This window comes from Haliotis rufescens, unplaced genomic scaffold, assembly GCF_023055435.1.
Source record: "Haliotis rufescens isolate VD_foot unplaced genomic scaffold, xgHalRufe1.0.p SCAF_11, whole genome shotgun sequence".
Classification (NCBI taxonomy): Eukaryota; Metazoa; Mollusca; class Gastropoda; order Lepetellida; family Haliotidae; genus Haliotis; species Haliotis rufescens.
In genome coordinates this window covers 5,827,196-5,849,697 of record NW_025963791.1, presented here as the reverse complement: position 1 = coordinate 5,849,697, position 22,502 = coordinate 5,827,196, and the positions used below count along the sequence as shown (strand labels likewise).

The following is a 22,502-nucleotide window of genomic DNA, read 5'->3' as shown; positions in this document are numbered from 1 at the left end:
ATCATCAATATCAACACCTTTAATTGAAGAAAAAGCTTCATCAATATACATGACACTGGCGAAGAAAGTAAGGATGAGTGAGACAGACACTGGGTGAAAGTTCTGTACAGTACAAAAGGGAGGGGATGGGGGACTAGCTACAGCGTGAGGAACGACATCATCTCCAGACCCGCTGAAGTAGTCACAACTCACAGCTGGAGATGCTGGTTACAGTGGACAGTGTCCAGGCACTTTCAGCCACCTCTGTCCGGTCAAAACCACAAAGTGTGTTCGAAGTCGAGCCACAGCCTCAGTCATTCTGAAAATTTTCTTGTAAAGTTTTACCTGTCAATAATAAAAGGTACATACAAGAACTGGGCATATTTATCGTTAAGTTTCAAACACAAAAAGATGATGGTTTGACCTTCAGTTGTGCTGTTGTTCCTGCCACCATCATACTGATTACAATGTTGCATACAAAATCAGTGACTGTAGAATGGGCAAGCGGAAACAACTTTCACTTATTGTTAAACCTAGCCCATACCAGTAACTTTTACAATTTACATCAACAATGTTTGATATATATGTAATTTTTTTTAAATTATTAATTTCCTGTCAAAATATTTTATTGATTATTTTGGTAAAATTTAAAATTAATTCTGATCATCAATGTATACTTTTGACACAATTATTATCAATTGATGTCATAGAAAATCTTGTTTTCAAATGACAGTTATCTTCACCAAATCTTCACCCATAATTGTTTTTAGAAATAACACAAATCTTCATGATCATGTATGCAACGTTGGAAATCAGTTTTACTTTTCACAAGAAGAGAAGTTAAGAAACACTAATATCTAATGAAAACATTGTACAGAAGCTAACTAAATGAGTAATATAATGTATACTGTTTTGTATATTGGACATAAAAAACCATTGAATGCCAAATGCTCACAACACTGACTTACTTTAAACAAAAGTGGACAGTCTTCTAATAGTTTGGCCATTGTCAGCAGTAATAAAAAGGCAGACTGCCAACACTGACTGTACTGTATCCACAGTTTCTTTAACTTCCTCACACGACTAGACGGCTTTGATGTTGAAGCTTAGCTTTCTAACTTGGCAGCATCTGACTCGTGCTGAACACTGTACTGAACATTGTCCACACAAATGACTTTCCCATTCGTTGCAGATGTTCAAAATATGTGTTGGCATAATCTGCAAGTCACACGATGAATAGAACACACTTTGCTACAGGCTCTACTATACAAATAACTGTCCTCAAGATATACCGTAGTCGACGTAATTAGCACCCAGCCTCCCCTTAATTATCACACACTTAACAACAAGGTGACACCCACAAGCACAGGTATGATACTGACTAACCCGAGACCAAATGAGAATTCTGGGATTCGAACCCATCATCATAGGTTTCTGGCTCATCTAAGGGACACAACCGTGCCAGCGAAATGCAGCACCTAAGACAACCACTCATTCACTAACTACCACTTTGTCTCGTATCTTTTATAACTTTTATCATAAAAAAACTTTGATCCAGGAGTATATAGCTGTCTCTGAGATAACTTCCCAGCATGGAACATTGAGCATATCCAACACAAAATAGTACCTTCATTGTTAAAACGGTTTTCATGTTAAGTGTTCGAAGATTCTTACCCTCTGTTTACATGGTATGTGACTAATCCACATGTCAAAATGTTCATGCTAATTCATATGTATAGAGAACATTAACCATAATATTTCATACTTAGAAGTCATGAATATTATTCCTGACAAAACTTAATTACTCCTCAGTTAGAGAACATGGAGTGAGTTGGGTTTAATGCTGCATTGAACAGAAGGAATTCCAGTTATATCACGGCGTGTCAGCTTAATGTGGGAGGAAAGCCCCAAGTGATGCAGGTCTTAGATGCTTACCACTTCAGTGAAACCCACGAGCACGGGTATGGTGCTGACAAACCTAGAAACATAATCGGGGAGAACCGGGATTCGAAACCACAATCATAGGTTTCTTGCATGCCCAAGGGACGCAACTCTGCACAGCGAATCGCGGCACCTAAGACGACTTGGCCACCCATGCCCCCTTTGATCAAAAGAGAATTCTATTGGGCTGAACAGATTACATACCACCCTAAATTATACTTTACTGTAGAGACATTTAAGGAAATCACTTAACATGTTATCAGTTTGCATAAAATTAATCGTTTTCAAATTTATTACATATGGATAAACATGCAAATATTGTAGTTCATCAATTTTGAACATGAAGCGAAATGGTATCAATAGTCTAAAGAAAGTTTACAGCTGCACTACTTTCATTCACTTTAGCCAGAAGCAATGATCGACCTCTTTTAAAATCCAATTTTTTATTTGATATACCCGACATCTTTGTTGATTTAACTTTCAGTTTATGATTCAAGGTGTCATCCCTTCAAATATACTTAAAATATGTCATTGAATGACCCACTACACGCCCAATTTAATTTGCTCCGTGAACAAAATCACAGCAGACCTCTTTTAACATAGGGTGTTATTTACCTCGACTACGGTAGCTGTTTTGACAAGAAAACTAATTTGGCAAATACATATTGGACACGTGGACCACTATTCTAATGGACCAACAAGTTGAAAAGATGATGCTAGTGGCTAGTATTACACCTCATATACAAAGATTGATTACTTCCATGTCAAAATTTCAATGATAGTTAATACTCTAACACATCGGCGAGGGTTACATCCCCTATGGGAAACCTACTGTGGCTTACAACCATTGAATTTCATATCCATATGAAAAAAGCATATGATTATGATTAAAAATATCATCTGTGGCATTAAATAGAAGCAGCTTGTATAATATATCTGAGCATAGACATTGTTGGGCATTAGTAGACCCATCCTTTATCATCCAGGGTATTTTTCTCAAGTCTGTGATAAAAACCCTGGACCCTCTCGCCACTATTGGTCATGTCGGAAGTAATGTCACAACCTCCATCACTCTTATTTCCACAGGATTTCTCTTGCTCATGAGAATAATTTGATTGGATAGCTAGTTTTAATGGTGTGCCAACTGAATAGGGCACATAACGAAGCAACGTAACAAATGGTCCAGGGTATGTATCAAAAGCGTATGGAGATATAATGCACTGTATAATCAAGGATGCAGTAGACCTAACTAACAGTATAAGCAGTCATCACATTTGTTGGTACACGTATCAGAGATAAAACACAAGATAAAAATACTCTCAACTTATAACTTAGGCTTCATTATGTCTGAGGTACGGCCTTTTCCTTGGGCATACCACAGAATCGGGCCATAATCATGCAGTTCAGCAGCTTACAGAACCGCTTCTGTACTCGAGGCATAACAACGTGTAAAACCTGCAGTAACAACCTAAAACCCGAGGAATAATCAAACACAAGCTGAGGGGTGCAAATACGGACGACTGCCCGGGAAACAAGGCCTGTTTCATTCAGACTTGACGCAATCAAAGTTTAGAGACATTGTCAATACTTCACAGGTTTGTATACTCTACACACCTCCATCACCCGTGAATATGTACGCCGCTTTGTGCCGTAGTAATGACATGTCTATTTCTAGCTAATGAAATTAGGCCATTTACAGTGCATGTGTATGACTGCATGAACTTGGTGCAAACCCAACCCAAGCCCGACATTGAAGTCATGTGTGGTGCATGTTGCACAAGAAATACTGCTGTTTGTGCGATGTAGTCAGCGCTCTGATTTGTCTGAAAATCCGCAGGTTTCCATCTCGCTGGAACCAGACTGGTTCCTTGGTTAAAAAGAGGGACTACGCAACAAGTGGATGTATGTATTCATGGTTGATGGAGGAACAGTGTATACAAATCTGTGAAGCATTGACAGTGAATATTTCAGTGTCTCTATGATCAAAACTTGTACAAAGTCTTACTCTGGACAGTATTCAGAGTGCAAGCCTCCTGATTTTTAAGTTTTACACTAAATGAATCATGCATTTATCATAATGTCACTTGATTATCCAAACTGAATTTGTCAGGATGGTGGTGATCCGGACTAACAGAGGCAAATTATCCTACAAACATCCCTCACTTACCGGTATAAGGGATATTAATAAGAAGTGTCAAGGTCAACATCTTGTTTACAGTTTCATCCAAACACTGTTAATTTCAGAAAAAGGGAGTTTGTATTTTCCATACTTATTGTGAAAAATAATTCTTGACTAAACCCAACATGTTCCTATGCCAAGTGAAAATGCTTCTTTTACCAAAGATTCCATATTGGTTTGACAACTGAAGCACGACACTCATACAAGATTGAAAGTGCAAGAAACTGAAATAGCATAAACCGATAATGATGGAAGTTACTCAGTAAGGACTTAATATTACTGTAAATCCTTGAACAAGTGATGCCATGAATAAACGCCAGCCTTGAATATACACCAGGCATAACAATGCACAGAAATCAGAAATACACGCCTGCCATTAAACCCCAGGTCAAACTGTGTTCCCTTTTATATGTTAAAACTTATAGGTTAAAAAAAAAAGATATTTGAAACCTTTGAAACAAAATAATGCCTGCCCAATTAAATGTCAGGCCATAGACAATTCAGATGTCAACACACCCAGGGCTAATTCAAGGATGCACAGAGTTCCAGACAGCTACACATGAAGAGGAAACAGATTTCAAATGCACAGCATATTGAAAACATGAGCACACAAAGCAAAATGTATACAATAACCATATACATATAACAACAGATGCCTGGCACAGTCCAGCACTTAGACATACACAATACTTAGTCAAGTAACAGGCCGAATGTGTCACATGTTAAGACTGGATGGTGTAAGACCATCCACATTGATAATCACTGTAACTAAACTTTCTCCATTTCAAACCTGAACGCCAATACATTTCCTTCTTTTAAATCACAGGATGCCATACACCTATGTCCAGAGGAAACTTATTATTGCAAAAGGTCACCAAATGATTCCATATTTCAATGAGTACATGTTTGGACACTCATTGCACTGACAGGTTCATTGAAGAATAACGAAAGTACAAATATTTCAACATTATTCTCATAAGTGAGCAGTTTAAAAGTTCAGTGTTGGATACCAAACCCTAAAGAACCTCCAGTGAAAATGTCAACATCCAAAAGAGGCTCTTTTGTCATACAAATCCTCCATCATTATTACTTAAGAGATTTGGAAGTTGTCAACTTGACTGCTTTTTCGGATACTGCTTTTTCTCCCTGTGAGGGAGATGGGCTTTATTTCAGAGCAAAATTTGAGAAAGAAGAATTAAGATTTTATCCAACATCCAACTTTTGGAATGCTCCCTTATAGTTATTATGTACATACACGTCTTGAACTGATCACATTGTTGGCCACCATGGATCACACAGGTACTTTGATTTGCCCCAGGCTTGATATCGGGCTCCATTCACAGCAGTCACCAACACCTCACAAACTTCAAATAATGGAAGAGTACTGATTTGCACACTATACACAAAATGGCTGCACATGCAAGTCATTGTCTTAATTATCATGTAATCATGCCTTAATTACCATGTCACAATGTCTTAATTACCATGTCACAATGTCTTAATTATGTCACCTTGTCTTAATTACCATGTCACCATGTCTTAAATATCATGTCACCATGCCTTAATTATCATGTCACCAGGCCTTAATTATCATGTTACATGTCTTAATTACCATGTCACCATGTCTTAATTACCATGTCACAATGTCTTAATTACCATGTCACAATGTCTTAATTATGTCACCTTGTCTTAATTACCATGTCACCATGTCTTAAATATCATGTCACCATGCCTTAATTATCATGTCACCATGTCTTAATTATCATGTTACATGTCTTAATTACCATGTCACCATGTCTTAATTATCATGTTACATGTCTTAATTACCATGTTAATGACATATTCTGATCAAACCCAATATGAAATCAATTACAGAGGATTTGGCATTTACTGAAATTCAGTCCGAGTCTGTTACAGAAACATGCTGTATTATTTCAGCTCTGTGATAGATATACAGTGTTAGAGGAAAGAGGGTCCTGGGGTCCTCCATGATTGCTGCTACAGTATTTGAACCTGACATACCATCAATTTCACTAAAAATCAGTTACTTTTATATGTGACAACATCTCCAGGAATCGCACCAAGTGAACTTTCTGATCAGCTAATCAGCGTCTAGGCTCCAAACTTCTCAAAGAGTTAGCAAAGCATTCAGACCTGCATATCTCATTTCTGTATCTTGAAAATGAAGTTATTCTGCTTGTTCCGAATTCATACGATAAATGTTGTGCCATCATTGTTGTTGACATATAATTCACCCTGTAGTATCAGAAGAGCCAAATGTTAGTTACTACAATTGAAGAAATGTTCTGTGAGGGTTTTCATTTGTTAACAATAGAATTTTCTGAATCGAGATGGTAAAGATATAAGCCTAATTGTTTTAGAAAGCTGACATCTGATTGGCCCAAGGACCAACCCTTCCTGTATTCAGGTTGGGCGGTCAAAGTTCACTCAGGATTGAATTCACTCAACCTTCAATAGAGGTGACCACAAATCCTAACACAGAGAGCTATTATATCGGAACACGAGATACGACTTTAATGACATGGACATTGCATCATTTAGTTTATGACAAGGACCCCATGACTTACACTCTCTATTTCAAACACAGGACCATATACATAATAAGGCATAATTAACCACCATAGAACAATCTATGTCTGCACACTATACAAGTGAAAGGGAGACAGCAAATCTGAGATCCTGCAATATTACTACAATGGACAAAGAGGATGCTGTGTCCGTATGCGTGGGCATACTGGAGGTGGACGCATCAATATATATCCAGATTGGTTTGACCAAAGGAAAATCAGTAAAATCTATGCTAACTATTTATACATAATACTGAATGACAGAATAATCCATGCCAACCATTATGAAAACACAGTAATCATTTTATGACACCGGCTACACACCACAGTCAGTTGGCTATATCATCATGCAAATGTTAATATTGATCACCAAAGTTCAGCTTTTCTAGATGCTTAAAGCTTGTGGTTGCATGACAGTGTGAAAAAGTCCTATCTTTTGCAGGAGATCAACAAATCTCTCCATGCTCCACACATTCGTGATATAGATTTACTCAGTCTATTAGCAAAAGCTATGACAGAGCAAAAACCTTCATTTTTAACAAAAAATGTATTAAACCTATTGAAGAGTCTGCATTGCAGTCCAAAATCGACAAAGCTACAATTTCTTTACTGATGCAAACACTTGTGCAGGTTCCACTATAAATATCAAGGTCACATACTTAATAGATGACCTTCACAGTGACTTTTACATCATGCAAGGTCACTCAAAAACATTTACCAGTTTCAAGCCTAGATTGCCAGGATGACATGCATCAAGTTTATTTAGCCACAGTCAATGCATCTTAAACATTTGTTTAAAAACATGACCTTGAGAATGACCTTGACCCATGATCTAAGTATATTAACGTGCTAAATGTGTAATGTTATTATAAGAAATTCATGCCTAGAGAGCATTTCAAATATCAAATGACCCAAATTCAATTCCAAAATAAAGTTCAATTCTAAAACTCAAGTCACAAATTTAAAACATTTTGATAAAAATAGTTGAATTCTACAGGACAGGTAACAACCATGCACAATGAGCTTCCCTAGTCAATGACCAATTGAACTAAAAACAAAATCTGCATCATTGCAGTACAGGGTTCGCTGTGAATTTGTCACAAAATTAAATACCAGTATCTTTTCAAGGGTCCCTCCAACAAATGCAAGGAAATCCAAATTATATATTGGACTCTTAAGAGAAGCAGACGATCATTGGAAGGGAGATAACTATGGTTTCCAACAGTAAAGAGATCCCTACTAATTGCTTTCTTCAAATGTTTATTTTATACATTTTTTTCAAAAAATATAAAAAACATATTTATGAGTACTAAGCAATTCTTTTATAATGGGCATTGGTAAGAAAATGTCAAGGCCTTTTCAAGGCACACTGTTCATTTTAAAGGCATTTTTAAGGCATATTTAAGGCAGAAGTTATATTCCAGGATTTTTCAAGATGGGCCTCAAAACGAGACCTTTTCAAGCCTATGCGAACCCTGCAGTGGCTATGCTCCTTACTATGAAAAGAATTATCGCTACACTAGTAAATGCAAAAACTCTCAAAGCAAAGTAAATCAGGCATATTCGTTGCATAAATCAGGGCAATATCTTCACATAACACAATAATGCTGATAAAAAGCCTCACCATAAACCATTACAAACATTTACTGCATTTTTCTGACTCGAGTCAAAATGCTTGGGAGGGATTACCCATGGTTTGTCTACAGCATGTAAAAGGTGGAATATTTTCTATATATCTAACTACAAACTGCAGCAAATGTGAATATAACTAATGCAGACAATTGTCAAACAGTTACCATAGTTACAGTAGCTCTCAAACAATAGTCACCGTGGCAACAAGTTTAAACTATCCAGCCACCTTATTACAGGTTACCATGGTTCCAGCTGCTTTCACTGAAACAGCCCTCATAATCATACTTCCATCAACACAAATATACAGTTTGGCTGAAAAAGTACTCCCTGTCGAATGCAGCCATAGTAAGGAGATATATTGTGCAAGTTCAGAAATGTCATTTTTCTTTTTACAATGTACAATATTTACAGATATGAAGACATGGCAAATCAAAGTATGTAAAATATTTTGCATTGTAATAATAATGATAATATTTAGGTTGACGATAACAGGCTTATCAATCATAAGGATTATCAAGATAGGACAATTATTCAACAGTGAATCAATTTGAGGTAAAGTGTTCAACACCTGAAAAGTCTTTCCTTTCAAAAATTTAAAAAAGATAGCTCTTAAATTATTCAAAATGTTGCATTGCAGAAATTCTTATTCATATTCTACAGGGAACTATCAATTATGGCAAACTGTGAGAGAATGTTGGAGCATCAAGCGTGTAAAATTTTGGTACAAACCCATCCTAGCAGTGTCACATAATTACACATGTGCTGTACGTGAATCACTGTTCAAGGAACAATTCTCATGACCACTGATGCTGCTGTCAACACATATATTCTTCCATGACTTAGTAGAACCTGCTGGCAAATCAGAAGTTTCAAATCTCAATAACACACCTCTATTTCAAAACATTCACAACTGCATCATTGTAATAGCAAATCATTAGAGAAATCATTATTTCTCCTTCCTTATTTGCAGGCAGTTTCAAATACTGATGATAGTAGCAAATGTAGGGTACAAACAGTCACAGTGAGGTTCCTCGAACATTCAACCTGTGTGTCAATCCATACTGAACTGACACCAAATAATGAACGAATATGTGAGTATATCATAAACTTCAGGGACACAGATTGCTTGAAATTTGACTCTTCTCTATCATTGACTGCAAGGTCACATTCACAACATCACATTGTTGAAGTGTCGTTTCTATGGTTATGTATGTATAGAAATAAACCCTGCAAGTAATGCCATATCCGCTTCATTTGTTTTGAGGGGTGGCCTTCTATTTTTTCTCACAATTGCTCTTCTACATTGTGTTAGTTTAACATTGTGAGTAATGTATATCATTGGAAATCTATAAATCAAGTACACAGCATACTTTGCTCAAAGGCAATTGACTATAAGTGAGAACATCATTTTTAAACTACTCACAACAGACTTAGCCAAGTACCACATTACCACTGACGTTCACTTTTCATTTTATTTTGTCATGGTAGACTATATAAACCTGCTATGTTTGCTCAGAATTTTGAGGTATGTTATTGATTTGATACGTCCAAATTACATTTGAAACCTCTAGTCAGATGACTTTTACACTGAAAACCACCAAACACGTTCAGGTTCTTTCTATCAGATCAATATCAGACCTCAAAACTAACTAAAGACAAATGAGCAGATTTAGTAATACAAAACATAAAAAATCACGCAAATCTATCATGCATCATTTTCAAGTGTCCTGTTCACTGTTAGTACAAAGCTCAACACATCCACCAGGACACAGAAGCCTGAGAGCACCCAGGAAATAATTATTGCTCTAGTTAGATACAGCTTGTACTACATTCACACTTATCCCATACACTAACATAACACTGTCCAAGAAATATCTCAAATACTCCAAGACTGGTGGGGTGCTCAAATAATCCGTAAAAATTGCTTTCAAGCAAATCTGCACAACGTAAACAACACATAAAATTGGTTTTGATAAAATGAAGTTGGCACTTGGTGTACAAGCTAAATTACAAACACAAGTTTGCAAATAACTGTATCATGATACTCAATGAGAATACCTTTATGTAGGAATTAAATATGACTTTTAAGTTCACAATCTCGTCTGGCTCAAGTCACTGAAGAGAACACTTGTGCAGCAGATGCCGATCACGAAGCATGTCACTGTGGCGCTGTCCCTCCCGGTGTTATTTCATCTTGACATATTTGGCTGGGAAGACACCTATCACCCCCTTGAGTTCCCCCTTCCACCAGTTCTCATCCACCTTGTCGATAAGTTTGATCACTTCCTTTTTCTTGAATGCCAGCTCATCACAGCTTTCTGGACAAAAGTCATACATGGCTTCCACATACTGAAAATGAAGATGAACAGTTCATACTTCAGCTAATGTCACTTGTTCAAGGTGAGGTGAGGTGAAATGAGGTGAAATTGGGTTTAATGTCGCGTCCAAGATTATTGTGCTTATATAGCGACGTGCATGCACGTGTATGTGTGTGTGTGGCTGCTTGTACTAGTCCGGACTAATGCCGATTTATAGTGCTAGCACACTGAGATATCATGCCGCAGTTTAACATGGATACCCCACTCAGACACAGTATACTGACTCCGAGCCGACCAGTCCTTGTTTTAGCCCTTTAATGCCGAGAGCCAGACAGGGTAACAACAAGTACCATCTTTTAACGAACCCCGGACCTTCCACTCTCCGGGCGGGCGCTCTACCACTAGACCACGGAGGCAGTCACTTGTTCTAGGCACTAATCACATTGGACTATCGTATATCGATATATTCGATTTGTTTATGTTTAATGCTGCACTCAGCAATAGTCCAGCTATATGATGGCCGTCTGTAAATAATCGAGCCTGGACCAGACAATTCAGTGAGTGACATCATGAGCATCATGTTCAAATGTTGATAAAACTAAAATTTTGATTATAGTTACTAGGCAATTATATCATTTTTTTTCTGTGGAAGACAAATGTATTATTGTTGCAAGTGAGTGAGTGAGTTGGGTTTAATGCTGCTTTCAAAAGTATTCCACTTATATCGCGGCGTGTCAGCTTAATGTGGAAGGAAAGCCTGAAGTGATCCAGGTTTCAGAAGTTTACCACTTTGGTGTAACCCACAAGCACGGGTATGGTGCTGACAAACCTAGAAACATAATCGGGGCGAACCGGGATTCAAACCACAATCATAGGTTTCTGGCGTGTCCAGGGGACACAACTCTACACAACACCTTAAGACAACTGGGCCACCCGTGGCCCCAAATAGAGACAGAGATGGAGACAGACACAGGGATGGAGACAGATACAGGCAGACACAGAGAGATGGAGACAGAGAGACAGAGACAAGCACACGGACACAGGCAGACACAGACACACACAAATAGAGAGACACACATGGTCATCAGCAGATTTACTTGAGCTCTATTACCTGGACCTGAGGTTCCATGTCCTTCAAGTAAATTGGCTTAGGTTGTTGGCGACTGACGGAGGATGTCCGATGGTACTCAATGAGTTCGTTCAGGGAATTAAACTTCACCACCCAAAGGAAGTACTTGCCATTTCCATCTCGTAATACTTTAAAATGCTGGACACCATTTTGATATCTGAAAGTCAGAAAATTATACCAAAGTGAAAATCAACTAAACAGATGAATGAGACTACTATTTGCAAGTGTGTTTGAAAAAGTTTCCTTTTTTTCCAAGAATAATTCAATTTTTCAAGCATATGTTCAGTAATTATTAATTTTAATACCTGAATATAAGTGAAACTGTTCATCAACATGATAAATGAAAAGGAAATGCTAGCACTTTAAAAGAAAAGAACTCTTTTCTTTAATTCTCAATCTTCCCTGAGAAATACAAGTACTTTCCAGGAAGATCCGGGGTAGAATAGGTCTTCAGCAACCCATGCTTGTCGTAAAAAGTGCTATGCTTGCTGTAAGAAGAGACTAATGGGATTGGGTGGTCAGATTGATGCATGTAATTGTACCCCAATTGCTTAGATCGATGCTCATGAATGTCAATCACTAGATGGTCCGGTAAGGACATGATAATTTACAAAGCGCCGTCATACAGCTGGAATATTGCTGTGTGCGGCATTAAACAACAAATATCTTTCCAGGCCAGTGTGAAGCCTACAGGCAACTCTAGAGTGTCTTGAACACCGTACCCCTTCAGCGAAGTCAGGCAAACGAACGGTGATGAGAAACTTCGTCAGTACAAATTCGAAATTTGAGATAAAAAATCACCAGACATGTTGATATACCGTTTAAATTGTATTTTTGGTTCAGCTAGGCATTGTTTTATATCCAGGGATTAAGATTACCTTGTGTATTTCCTCGTAAACTAAGCCAGACACAGCAATCAGCTGTACACATGTTTTCTTGGAATCTACCGGTGATTCGGTCAAGACACACCCAATGATATAACTTTACAGGATTTTAATGCAAGGATCAGCAAAAGTTGTATCTGAAACTATTTTTTTATCAGGAATAATATATTCCAATATCTTGTTAATTTAGATGCAGCTTTTACTAAACATATTTAAAATAATAATAACCCTAAACAAAGCAGCTGATCGCTATTGCCGGGTATTATTTTTTACATGGAACCCGTCTGACCAGTCACCGTCAAGGCTCCCGTGCACGTGATTGCGAGAATTACGTGTTGACATGGAATCGTCCAACAAAAACAAATATGACTTTGAACGAATCAAATCATGGCATTTATGATATATGTATCCATTCTCTGTCAACTAAAGTTTGTTTCAAGGCGTCAATAGCGGTAATCAGACCATGGTTGCTGTTAATAACGGTGATCTACTGATCACTTCACATACGATTTTGCCGAAATTATTGTAAACAACATTATTATTATTGAATGAAATTTTCAAAATTATTAAATTATTGTGTAGACATTGTTTTCTCTTTGCTCTGGGATTCCCTCAGGCTAAAAATAGAACTAGTCAATCTGCCAATCACGATCGTCTGTCATTACGTTCCTAGAGGGATCTACCCAATTGTGGATCAGATTTGCTGCAAGCAGATGATTTATGTTTACTTCATTTTTCATCCTGATAGCGAGATTCAGAAGACTCATTCATGAGAAATGTACTCAATGTATGCATGTACTGGTTATTTGGTTACATATTAGTATGGACACTCCAAAAAACAAAAAAAACAATTGAAAAATGAAAATTTAAAAAGGTTCAAATTTTCCAAAAGCTATTGCCTAAGAACTAATTTTAGTTCTTTTAATATTAAAGCTTCATAACACTTACATCTACCAAAAATGACCCAAAGAGCCAAATTCAAGCCAGTAGACTCAAATTTGTCGGCTCAAAAGTAATTTGTTAATGATGATTTATATTCGTGCGAACACACAGCTTTTCTGGACCTGTGTGAAGTGACTGCACAACCTACTTGACTGATATAGAGAACTCCCCCGGCGTGCTCTCACTGTTCCGTACAAGGAAGGCCCCGTCCTGATGGTTCCCATTCAGTAGCATCTCCTCCGCCTTCATCCGTGATATAGAACCAACATACCACCTGCAACAAACATGGCCACCATTGCACATGGAAGAGCACAACAGACAGACTCCAGCAATTCTAACTAGACTAAGTCACATGCTTCCACCTGATCATGAACATCTACACAATGCTCAAATATCTCCAAGAATTCAAACTCAAGAATTTGGGCCCAATTCTGACCTGACACTGATGTAGGATAAGCAGCTGACCAACTCTCAGTAGAGCTGTGTCAGGGATTTATCTCAGACTCTAAACAAAGTGCATTTGGCAGACCTACTGGGGGTCACTGAGGGGGGAGAAATGAGAGACAGTTCAAAATTTGACTTTTTTAGAGTACTTATTTTTGAAAATTCTGAGGTATTGGTATTTTTTAATATTCAAATTGGGTATTGTATTGTCATTTACTGCAGAGTTGGGGCCGAATATTGGTCTCTGAGCAGGTCCAGATAACCCCTGCATATTAGCTGGAATATTGTACTGGAATATTGTACTGGAATATTGTACTGGAATATATTGCCCTAAACATTCTGCTTGCATCCACTTTTGAAGATTTTCATTCATGTCATTACTGATACACACTTAAGTCTTTTCTCAATACACCAACCCATTTATCGTTTTGCAATACATATTGTTGCAGGTTTTTAATCACAATAATACAGTTTTAACCTTCAGTTGTCATAAACAGATACAAGGCAAACCTCTCATGTAAAACACGACAACAAAAACATGAACTTGATGAGTCAGCTAACATTTTACCTGGCGTAATGATATCACATTTATGAGAATGCCAAGTTTTGTTCTTGTGATACGTCAACAATTCTTGCACGAAGTTTTATTTTACCAGTTTAAAGGAACACTGCTGAACATGTTAAAAATGAGAAGAAAGTATTTGTGAGTAAAATAATCTTGACAATATTCTGTTAATCATGCTCATGTAAATGGTTAAGTAGGTTATACATGAGACATATTTATATACAGATTTTGTGCATGTTGTACATGTTGTAAGATAGAAATTAAGAACATACTTGGTAAAATAACCATATTGCCTATATTCAGGTCTTGTAACAACTTTTTAATAAATAGAGACAGTGTTTGAAATAATTTTGAAACCCAACAAGACAGTCAGGCAGGTGACCCATAAATGTTGCCTGCACATCTTCAAAGTTACCTGCCTGCATTCAGACATTATAAATTCGGTCTGGGACGATACATCAACTGTGCGATCCGATACATATCACGATATGTTGTTCACGATCCGATACGTATCACGATACTTGTATGTGCTCTTATCTGTGGTGCTTAAGCCATCTTTCTCATAGACAGGATGGCCAAATACCTGGCACACTGACGATTTACAGTTGGCAGTGTCAAGTATGGTGTATTAAAATATTTACTTTTTCGCTACTAAATTTCACTACTTATTAGTGGTTGGTGTAACAACCATTAAAGTAAACATTTAAGACATGAATCGATATTTTTTACTCGCGATCCATCAATGCATCGGTGTTACGTCCAACCACCATTATAAATATTGAAACATTGTGAAAAAACGGGGACAAATTGCATCTTTGTTCAGTTGAAATAATGCAAATGTTACTTGAGCATCTATGAGAATTAATATGATAAAATTGAATATGTAAGTAGTCTTAAAATTATCTGCCAGACAGTCAGGCAGATGGAAGAAAAAGTCATGCAGCCCAACAGAAAAGTTACTTGCCACAGGCAGAAATTTATTTCCACACTGAATTGAGACACTTTGTGGCAATACCTAAGAAACATTTATACATGTTAATTGTTATACAAATAATAATTTGGTTCACTTATCACACTATCTTCTCTGTGGAGAATTTGCAAGGAATTCCTGGCTAGAGCACAAATCAGATGAGGAAACGTACGGATGTGGCTTTAGTTCTACATAATTATTTGGTATGTATCCTTCCTTTCCATCTTGTTCAGCTTTGTACCAGTTCTTGTCTTCATCGGTTCTCAATATCTGAAACAGAACCATAAGAAATGTCTTCATACCTGTCACATAAATAGTTTCACATTGTTGTTCTGGGACAGGATAGGCCCAAGTAGCCAATCTACATAGACTGAATAGTAAGTGAGTATAATTTTACGCCGCTTTAACAATATTCCAGCAATATCACGGCGGGGGACACCAGAAATGGGCCTCGCGCATTGTACCCATGTCGGGAATCGAATTCGGGTCTTCGGCGCGACGAGCGAACGCTTTAACCACTAGGCTACCCGACCACCCCGCTAAATAGTGAGAGTAAGAGCATGTTGTTTTGTGCCATGAACTACATCACCACAGTCCTGATCACTATTAGACAGGGGACAAAACTAGGAATGCTGGTACATACATGTAATTTTTCTCCAAGATGACCTTTGGAATAAAACTCTCGGATAACAAGGGAATATCTTGACCTTCGACTATGACTCTGTTCATGCTGTTTGGTGTTTGGTGTTTGTTGTTTAGCTTGTAATTAAGTGGAAAATGATTGTGTCTGGATCATGTGATCATGGACTGAGGCAGCCGAGTGTTCCCTCACTCACCTGATGATTGTTACGATCAAATATAAACAAGTACCAGATTACAGTAATAATGGTGTTGAATTGACATCCAATACACGTCAACAACAATTACATCCCCAACAACGGACATAACTATGACCCTCTACAGTTAAACATGAGTGAGTGAATATGGTTTTACGCCGCTTTTAGCAATATTCCAGCAATATCACGGCGGAGGACACCAGAAATGGGCTTTACACATTGTACACATGTGGGGCATCGAACCTGGATCTTTGGCATGACAGGCGAACGCTTAAACCACTTGGCAACCATATCGCCCATATTATAAGAACATGGTTCTTGTATATTGTCTGTATTGTAATACATTTGAATTTTTTTTAATATTGCTAAAAGTGGGGTGAAACTTAGCTCTGATCATACAAAAGGAACAATTCTGCATAACATCATTGTCACATTTTCCCTCCTGTACAGATGGCCACTTTACAAAAAATTGCTTATTGAAGTCAGTAGTTGCATTTGTATCTTGTAAATAACATCCTTATCATAAAGGTCAGTATTTATAATTCTACATGTACATTTATGCATGTTTGTTGTTAAACACCACACCACTCTCAACTATATAAGCTAGGTGACGGCGACCTGCAACTAGCGGAGTCTTGATTAGACAACCACAGATTGATACTGTGAGCAACGATCCACGCCATCTAGGTCTGCCAACACTCAAACAACCAAGTCTCTGATCCTAACCACCCAAACCATTTATCCTGAGCCAGAATCACCACTGTTAACATGGTTAATGTAAGATTTGCCTGATAGTGAATCAATTTACCCTGACAAGGCAGATCAGGAGCAGAGCTAATCATTATTTTGACATCACTGAGTTGGATCACGCTGTGCAGCATCACATTAGGGGACATCAGAAATTGTTTCCCCTGGGGAATCGAACCCGGACTTCAGCATGACGAGTGAACACTTAACTACAAGGCTACCCAACACCCCCACCATATGTTAAACTCCCACACAGACAGACAGACAGACAGACAGATTTATTTGTATAAGGCCATTTGACCCATTGTACAAAATACATTTAAATTTTATTTATCTAAGAGTTACCTAATTGATACTTTTTTGTGTGTGTGTGTTGAGAACACGTACATAAGAAATTTTGCAAAATTTATCATTGCATCGTTGTTGGATAGTTGACAGAGTCTTTCTTAACAAAAATAATTATGATTTACTGTCTTTGGGATATACATTTCCCGCCGACTTGCATAAAGAGGACAGTTGTATATAACATGAAGTTCATCCTCAATTACATGACAGTGTTTACATAAGACGACATCCTCCTCAATATTAGCAACACCCCTACGTATAAGTTGAATACCAAGAGTATTCTGTCCACATCTAAATTTGGTTATTAGCCTTCTATATTCACAATGCTTAATATTTGATAAATATTTTTCACAAACGATATTAGATTTATGAAGTTTATAGAATGAGAGGGTCTTGCTGCCTAGAGATGCATGCCAATCTTGAAACGAACAATCTTTAACTCTTTCGCTGAACATATGTACAAATAATTCTGCATTGCCAACGCCTTGTGCAGCCCATACATCCCCAAAACCATGATGACTTAGCAAAAGTCTGATATGCGATGCCCAGTTAGGACGTTTTCTATCAGCAATGGATAATAACATTTTATAACACTGGTATGGGTATCTGTTTGGACTCATTTGCAAAATTTAATGCATTTTACATAATAAATAGTATGAAGTGGATACCTACCACATTCACCATAGGCTACTGGATTTGCAGTTCTGTAGCCCGTGTGAAATAAAAATTTACAAAATTTGCGGTGAACAATTTCGTATTCCATTTTTGGTATCCCCAAATCGCAGCACCATACATTAATATCGGAATATTTTTTTTATCAAACATAAAGAATGCTTCCGTAACCGAAATGTCATAACGTCTTATTAACGATTTAACTGACCAAAGTGCTTTGCTTACTTGCTCCCATTTTAAACACAATAATTTTACTCTTTTCAGTATTAATATCAATACCCCATTTATCAGAGTATAAATATAAGACGCTTTTGTAATTTTAATACACTGTCTGCAACAAGTATTAAATCGTCGGCAAACAACAGGGCAATTATATTTAACATTTCCTCTGAGATAAAAACACCATCCTGGAATTTACTTTCCAAACATATAACTAATTCGTTGATAAACAAAGAAAACAGTACTGGACTAAGAGTACACCCTTGTCTTACCCCACATGAACTATAAAAATACTCAGTAATTTTCTTGCCATAATCGTATGTTACAGTTGCTTTAACATGATTATACATACTCTGGATAATACATAAAAACTTGCCATGAATACCATTTTGCAATAAAATACACATTAACTTACTCCTATCAACCATAGCAAATGCTTTTCGAAAATCAATAAAAGCTGATACTTTTCCTTTTTTGCGAGTGATATACTTTTGTATAATAGCTTGCAAAATGAAAATGTTATCAATAGTTGAATGATCTTTCTTAAACCCCCCCTTGATATTCACCAATTATGCCTTGGTAGTCTAAGAAACATTGTAGTCTTTTATTCAGAACATAAGAAAACATTTTACCCATTATATTGAGAAGTGATATACCACGAAAGTTATTAGGATCACTTTTACTACCTTTTTTATGCAGTGGCATTATTAAAATCCCACACAAGTGGTATTTGGTTTCTCCATTTCGGTTGTCCATGATCACGACCAAGAACAATATTCTAATGAAACCTCAAATCAAACTTCCAAAGATATATTTTGAAGGAGTATATCTCCCTTCAACATACTGATTAACATGTTCATCCCAAGTGTCAACAAGACAACTGCAAACTACAATCAAAGTGTTATTGTAAAAGGAATGCCAAATCACATTCCAGGATGACTTCATAGCATTCCAGAGGATGCCATGTCCGTCTCACAACTATATAGAAGTTCACGCCAAGAGCGCACGTGAGAAAGTGACTATAACCCCTGCATTTTACTATATCGATAAAAACCCTATTGGTTCCAAATATAAAATACTGGGCATTGACCACTCAAAAACACAAATAAATCCAGAGCTACAGATAAGCAGCGTACTTGGGTAAAATATACCCCAAAAATATTCAAAACCCAATTACTTTCAATTAACTTGTGTACAGTAACGCATGCATTAAATGAAAAACTCAAATGTATAAAAATAGCTTGCATAATTATCCAATGAAGCTTTTTCAGCAGGCGCACAAAGGAGCTAATTTCCGAAACACAATTACAAGTTTATTTACTTTCCGAGTCAAGCCTATATATTGAGAACAGGTATATAATATACATATAAAACATTATTTCATTTTTTCAAAATCTTAAAATGTTCACTAATTTGAGTGAAAAAATATTGGTTACCCAATGAAAAATGTAATAGCCCAATTAAAATAGAAACCCTAGAGTAAAAACTCAATTGCTCAAAAAAGTAATCTGGAGCTCTGCATAAATCTGAAAACACATGTTTATCTATAAAGTATGTACCACACACATATGCCATAATTGTGATAATGATTGACATGTTATTGGATGGATAATCAGGTCAGGTATTAATAGTAATAATACAGAGCACACTGCCAATACAAGTAAACACAAGCATGACACATTTGGAATATAAACGTTCAAGACTTCTCAAGCAGTTTTTCAGATTTCAATGCCAACACCCTTTCATAAATGGTCGAGTTTTGTACCTGTTGAAACTACAGCCTATGTTTGGGAGAGTAACCGTAGGAGGTGACAGAGCGGTAGGGGTTTGTAGGAAGCATGAATTAAAGATTTTTAAAACAGTTTTAGAAAGTAGACTGCTGCAGATAAATATTGCCAACATTCCGGCACTCCTGCTATTCACAATCAAATGACAAGCCTAATGCTGTTAATGTTGTCAGAGATACTACCATAAATATAACAGCAGTCTGCTATTAGCAGGGTTAGAGGGACAGTAAATGTCTTCCACTGCTGAAATAGTTCATCCATTTCTGTATTATCAAAGTTTATGTCTTAATGAGAGCAGCTTACCTGATTAAGTTAGAATCACTAGCAATATACAGATATGTAGATATAAATGATTCTGATAAAAATTGTATACTGTAAACATGGTAAATGATAAACTCACAACCAATTTATATTGATCAATGATAATTTAAATGCAGCATAGATACTGAGTTTGAATAAAACATCAACGTGCAAATATAACATTTCTTAAAGATGGGCTCTTGATGCAAAACAATAATAAGTAGCATCATTCATGTTTCTGACATTGATTATTGGCATAGTATGGAGGTATACCAAGTGTAAAATAATGTGAGTTTGCATGTTTCTGATAGGAAGACTCATTTCCAACTTCTTACATTAATGACTGAAAACAGGCACTCATGCACTCAACAACCCTGTCATTTTAGAAACAAATATTTGTACTGACATCTTTAAATGGCAACCAAGGGTGTATTGCTATTACACAATACCCTGTTGAACAAATTCTTTGATAATGTTTACAATATACATACTTAATGTTTACCAAGCACATCCTATGATATTTTCTAATAAGACTGTTATGGTGCATCACATTGAATCTCATTCCAATACATAATATCAATAGTATTGACATTATTTCACAATATCATTATGAGCAAAATTGAAGAGCTTTGGTTTGTAAATAACAACAGGAAATGAAGCGGAATTATACGTGTGTTATGGGATATAATGCTACAATTATTGCTCCACAAATAAATAACGTATAGTTTCTCATTTCCTGTTTGGTATCGATGACAGTCGATCGTCAAATGCTAGCTGTCGATGAGTAATACGGATTCGAGTTACAGTTGCACTTGTCATGGCAGCAGACAACTGCTCTCTTACTTGTTGCGTACACGGAGGTTGCATGAAATATCGAAACGAGGCATACCCACAGATTAATGACTTCACAACTCAATAAATTACTAACAAAATGCGATTCATTGATAAGCTGGATGTCAAAGAAATGCCCCGTTTAAAATCAAAACAAGCATCAGAGTGATCGCAGTGCACACAACAACAGGTGTCTGAACGTGCATGCACGCTTAGTCTGGCTGCTCAAATTTCCAAAATCACATGTTAGATTAATGTTTTAACTGGTATTATTACCTTTAATATGGTTCCTTTCTTAAAACTTAATTCGTCATCAGCTGTTTGTGTAAAGTCGTGCCTCGCACATGCTTCCATGTTGAAACATAGAGGCTTGTGGGTAGTGATCAATTCTTCCGCGACACCGCCATTTGTCATTTATTTATATAAACTCAAAGTAATTCCATGAATATCATTGCAATATCATCAAAAGATCATGTTATACATATTATGTCTACGAGATCTGCATTATCCGAGATATGTTTGAAAACATATTAGTAATCGCGGGAACTATATGTTACTTGTAAAAAGTTCCGTGGTTGCGTTTGCGCGAATATAAACGTTTTCGCGAACAAATTTGCAAGAACATTAATTATAAACATGGTACCGGGCAGGTAAAACCGAATCATGTTTATTTCTCTGGTTAGGCAAGGATTTAACCGTTTAATGAACACAACGTTAAACTAGGTCCATTTCAATAGCGCGGAGAACTACCTATAATGGAGCTAGCTGGACGTTATCAGTAGAAACTTCACTATACAAGCTGTTTGGGTTGCATACATCCCGGGGAGCTGAGAATGAAAATCGAGTGCACACTGATCCATTGGCCGCGGTAATAATAATGTAGCAGCATGAGCATTCACTTTGTGAAATAAATCACCGCTCATTATAAATGGATATATCTTCTTTGTATATGTATATTATTGTGTATTGTGAATATGAATACCTTTGTATTAGATTTGTGAATAATGTCATAGACTTCGCACATTATGTTATATCTTTCTTGTAAAATTGTTCAAAGTTGGGTTTTCAAAATATATTTTTTAATTCAATTTCTTATTTGAGTTCTATCTTGATATAGGGGAGCAGATAAAAGAATAGCTTTTATCAAAGTGCATTACGAGAAAATATCTGCTTTCAAAAATATGAAAATCTCAA

General features: G+C 36.8%; 1 protein-coding gene across 1 annotated transcript; it reads right to left on the bottom strand.

The window, feature by feature from the left end:
- Nucleotides 1-2,916: 2,916 nt before the first annotated feature.
- LOC124134295 (growth factor receptor-bound protein 2-like) lies at nt 2,917-21,701 on the bottom strand. Its single transcript, XM_046499032.2, has 5 exons — nt 21,585-21,701; nt 15,744-15,841; nt 13,741-13,866; nt 11,749-11,923; nt 2,917-10,668 (listed from the first exon to the last, which is right to left on the bottom strand). The coding sequence occupies exons 1-5, from the start codon at nt 21,660-21,662 to the stop codon at nt 10,504-10,506; spliced, it is 642 nt and encodes a 213-aa protein (XP_046354988.1). The 5' UTR covers nt 21,663-21,701; the 3' UTR covers nt 2,917-10,503.
- Between the last annotated feature and the right edge of the window lie 801 nt (nt 21,702-22,502).

What these genes read in the sequence shown, in the direction of transcription:
- LOC124134295 (XM_046499032.2), bottom strand. Translation starts at nt 21,662, where the DNA reads ATGGAAGCATGTGCGAGGCACGACTTTACACAAACAGCTGATGACGAA. An exon ending in AGAAAGGAACCATATTAAAG is followed by an intron (nt 15,842 to 21,584) that starts GTAATAATACCA and finishes GTTCTGTTTCAG; the next exon opens with ATATTGAGAACCGATGAAGA. An exon ending in GTAGAACTAAAGCCACATCC is followed by an intron (nt 13,867 to 15,743) that starts GTACGTTTCCTC and finishes TGTTTGTTGCAG; the next exon opens with GTGGTATGTTGGTTCTATAT.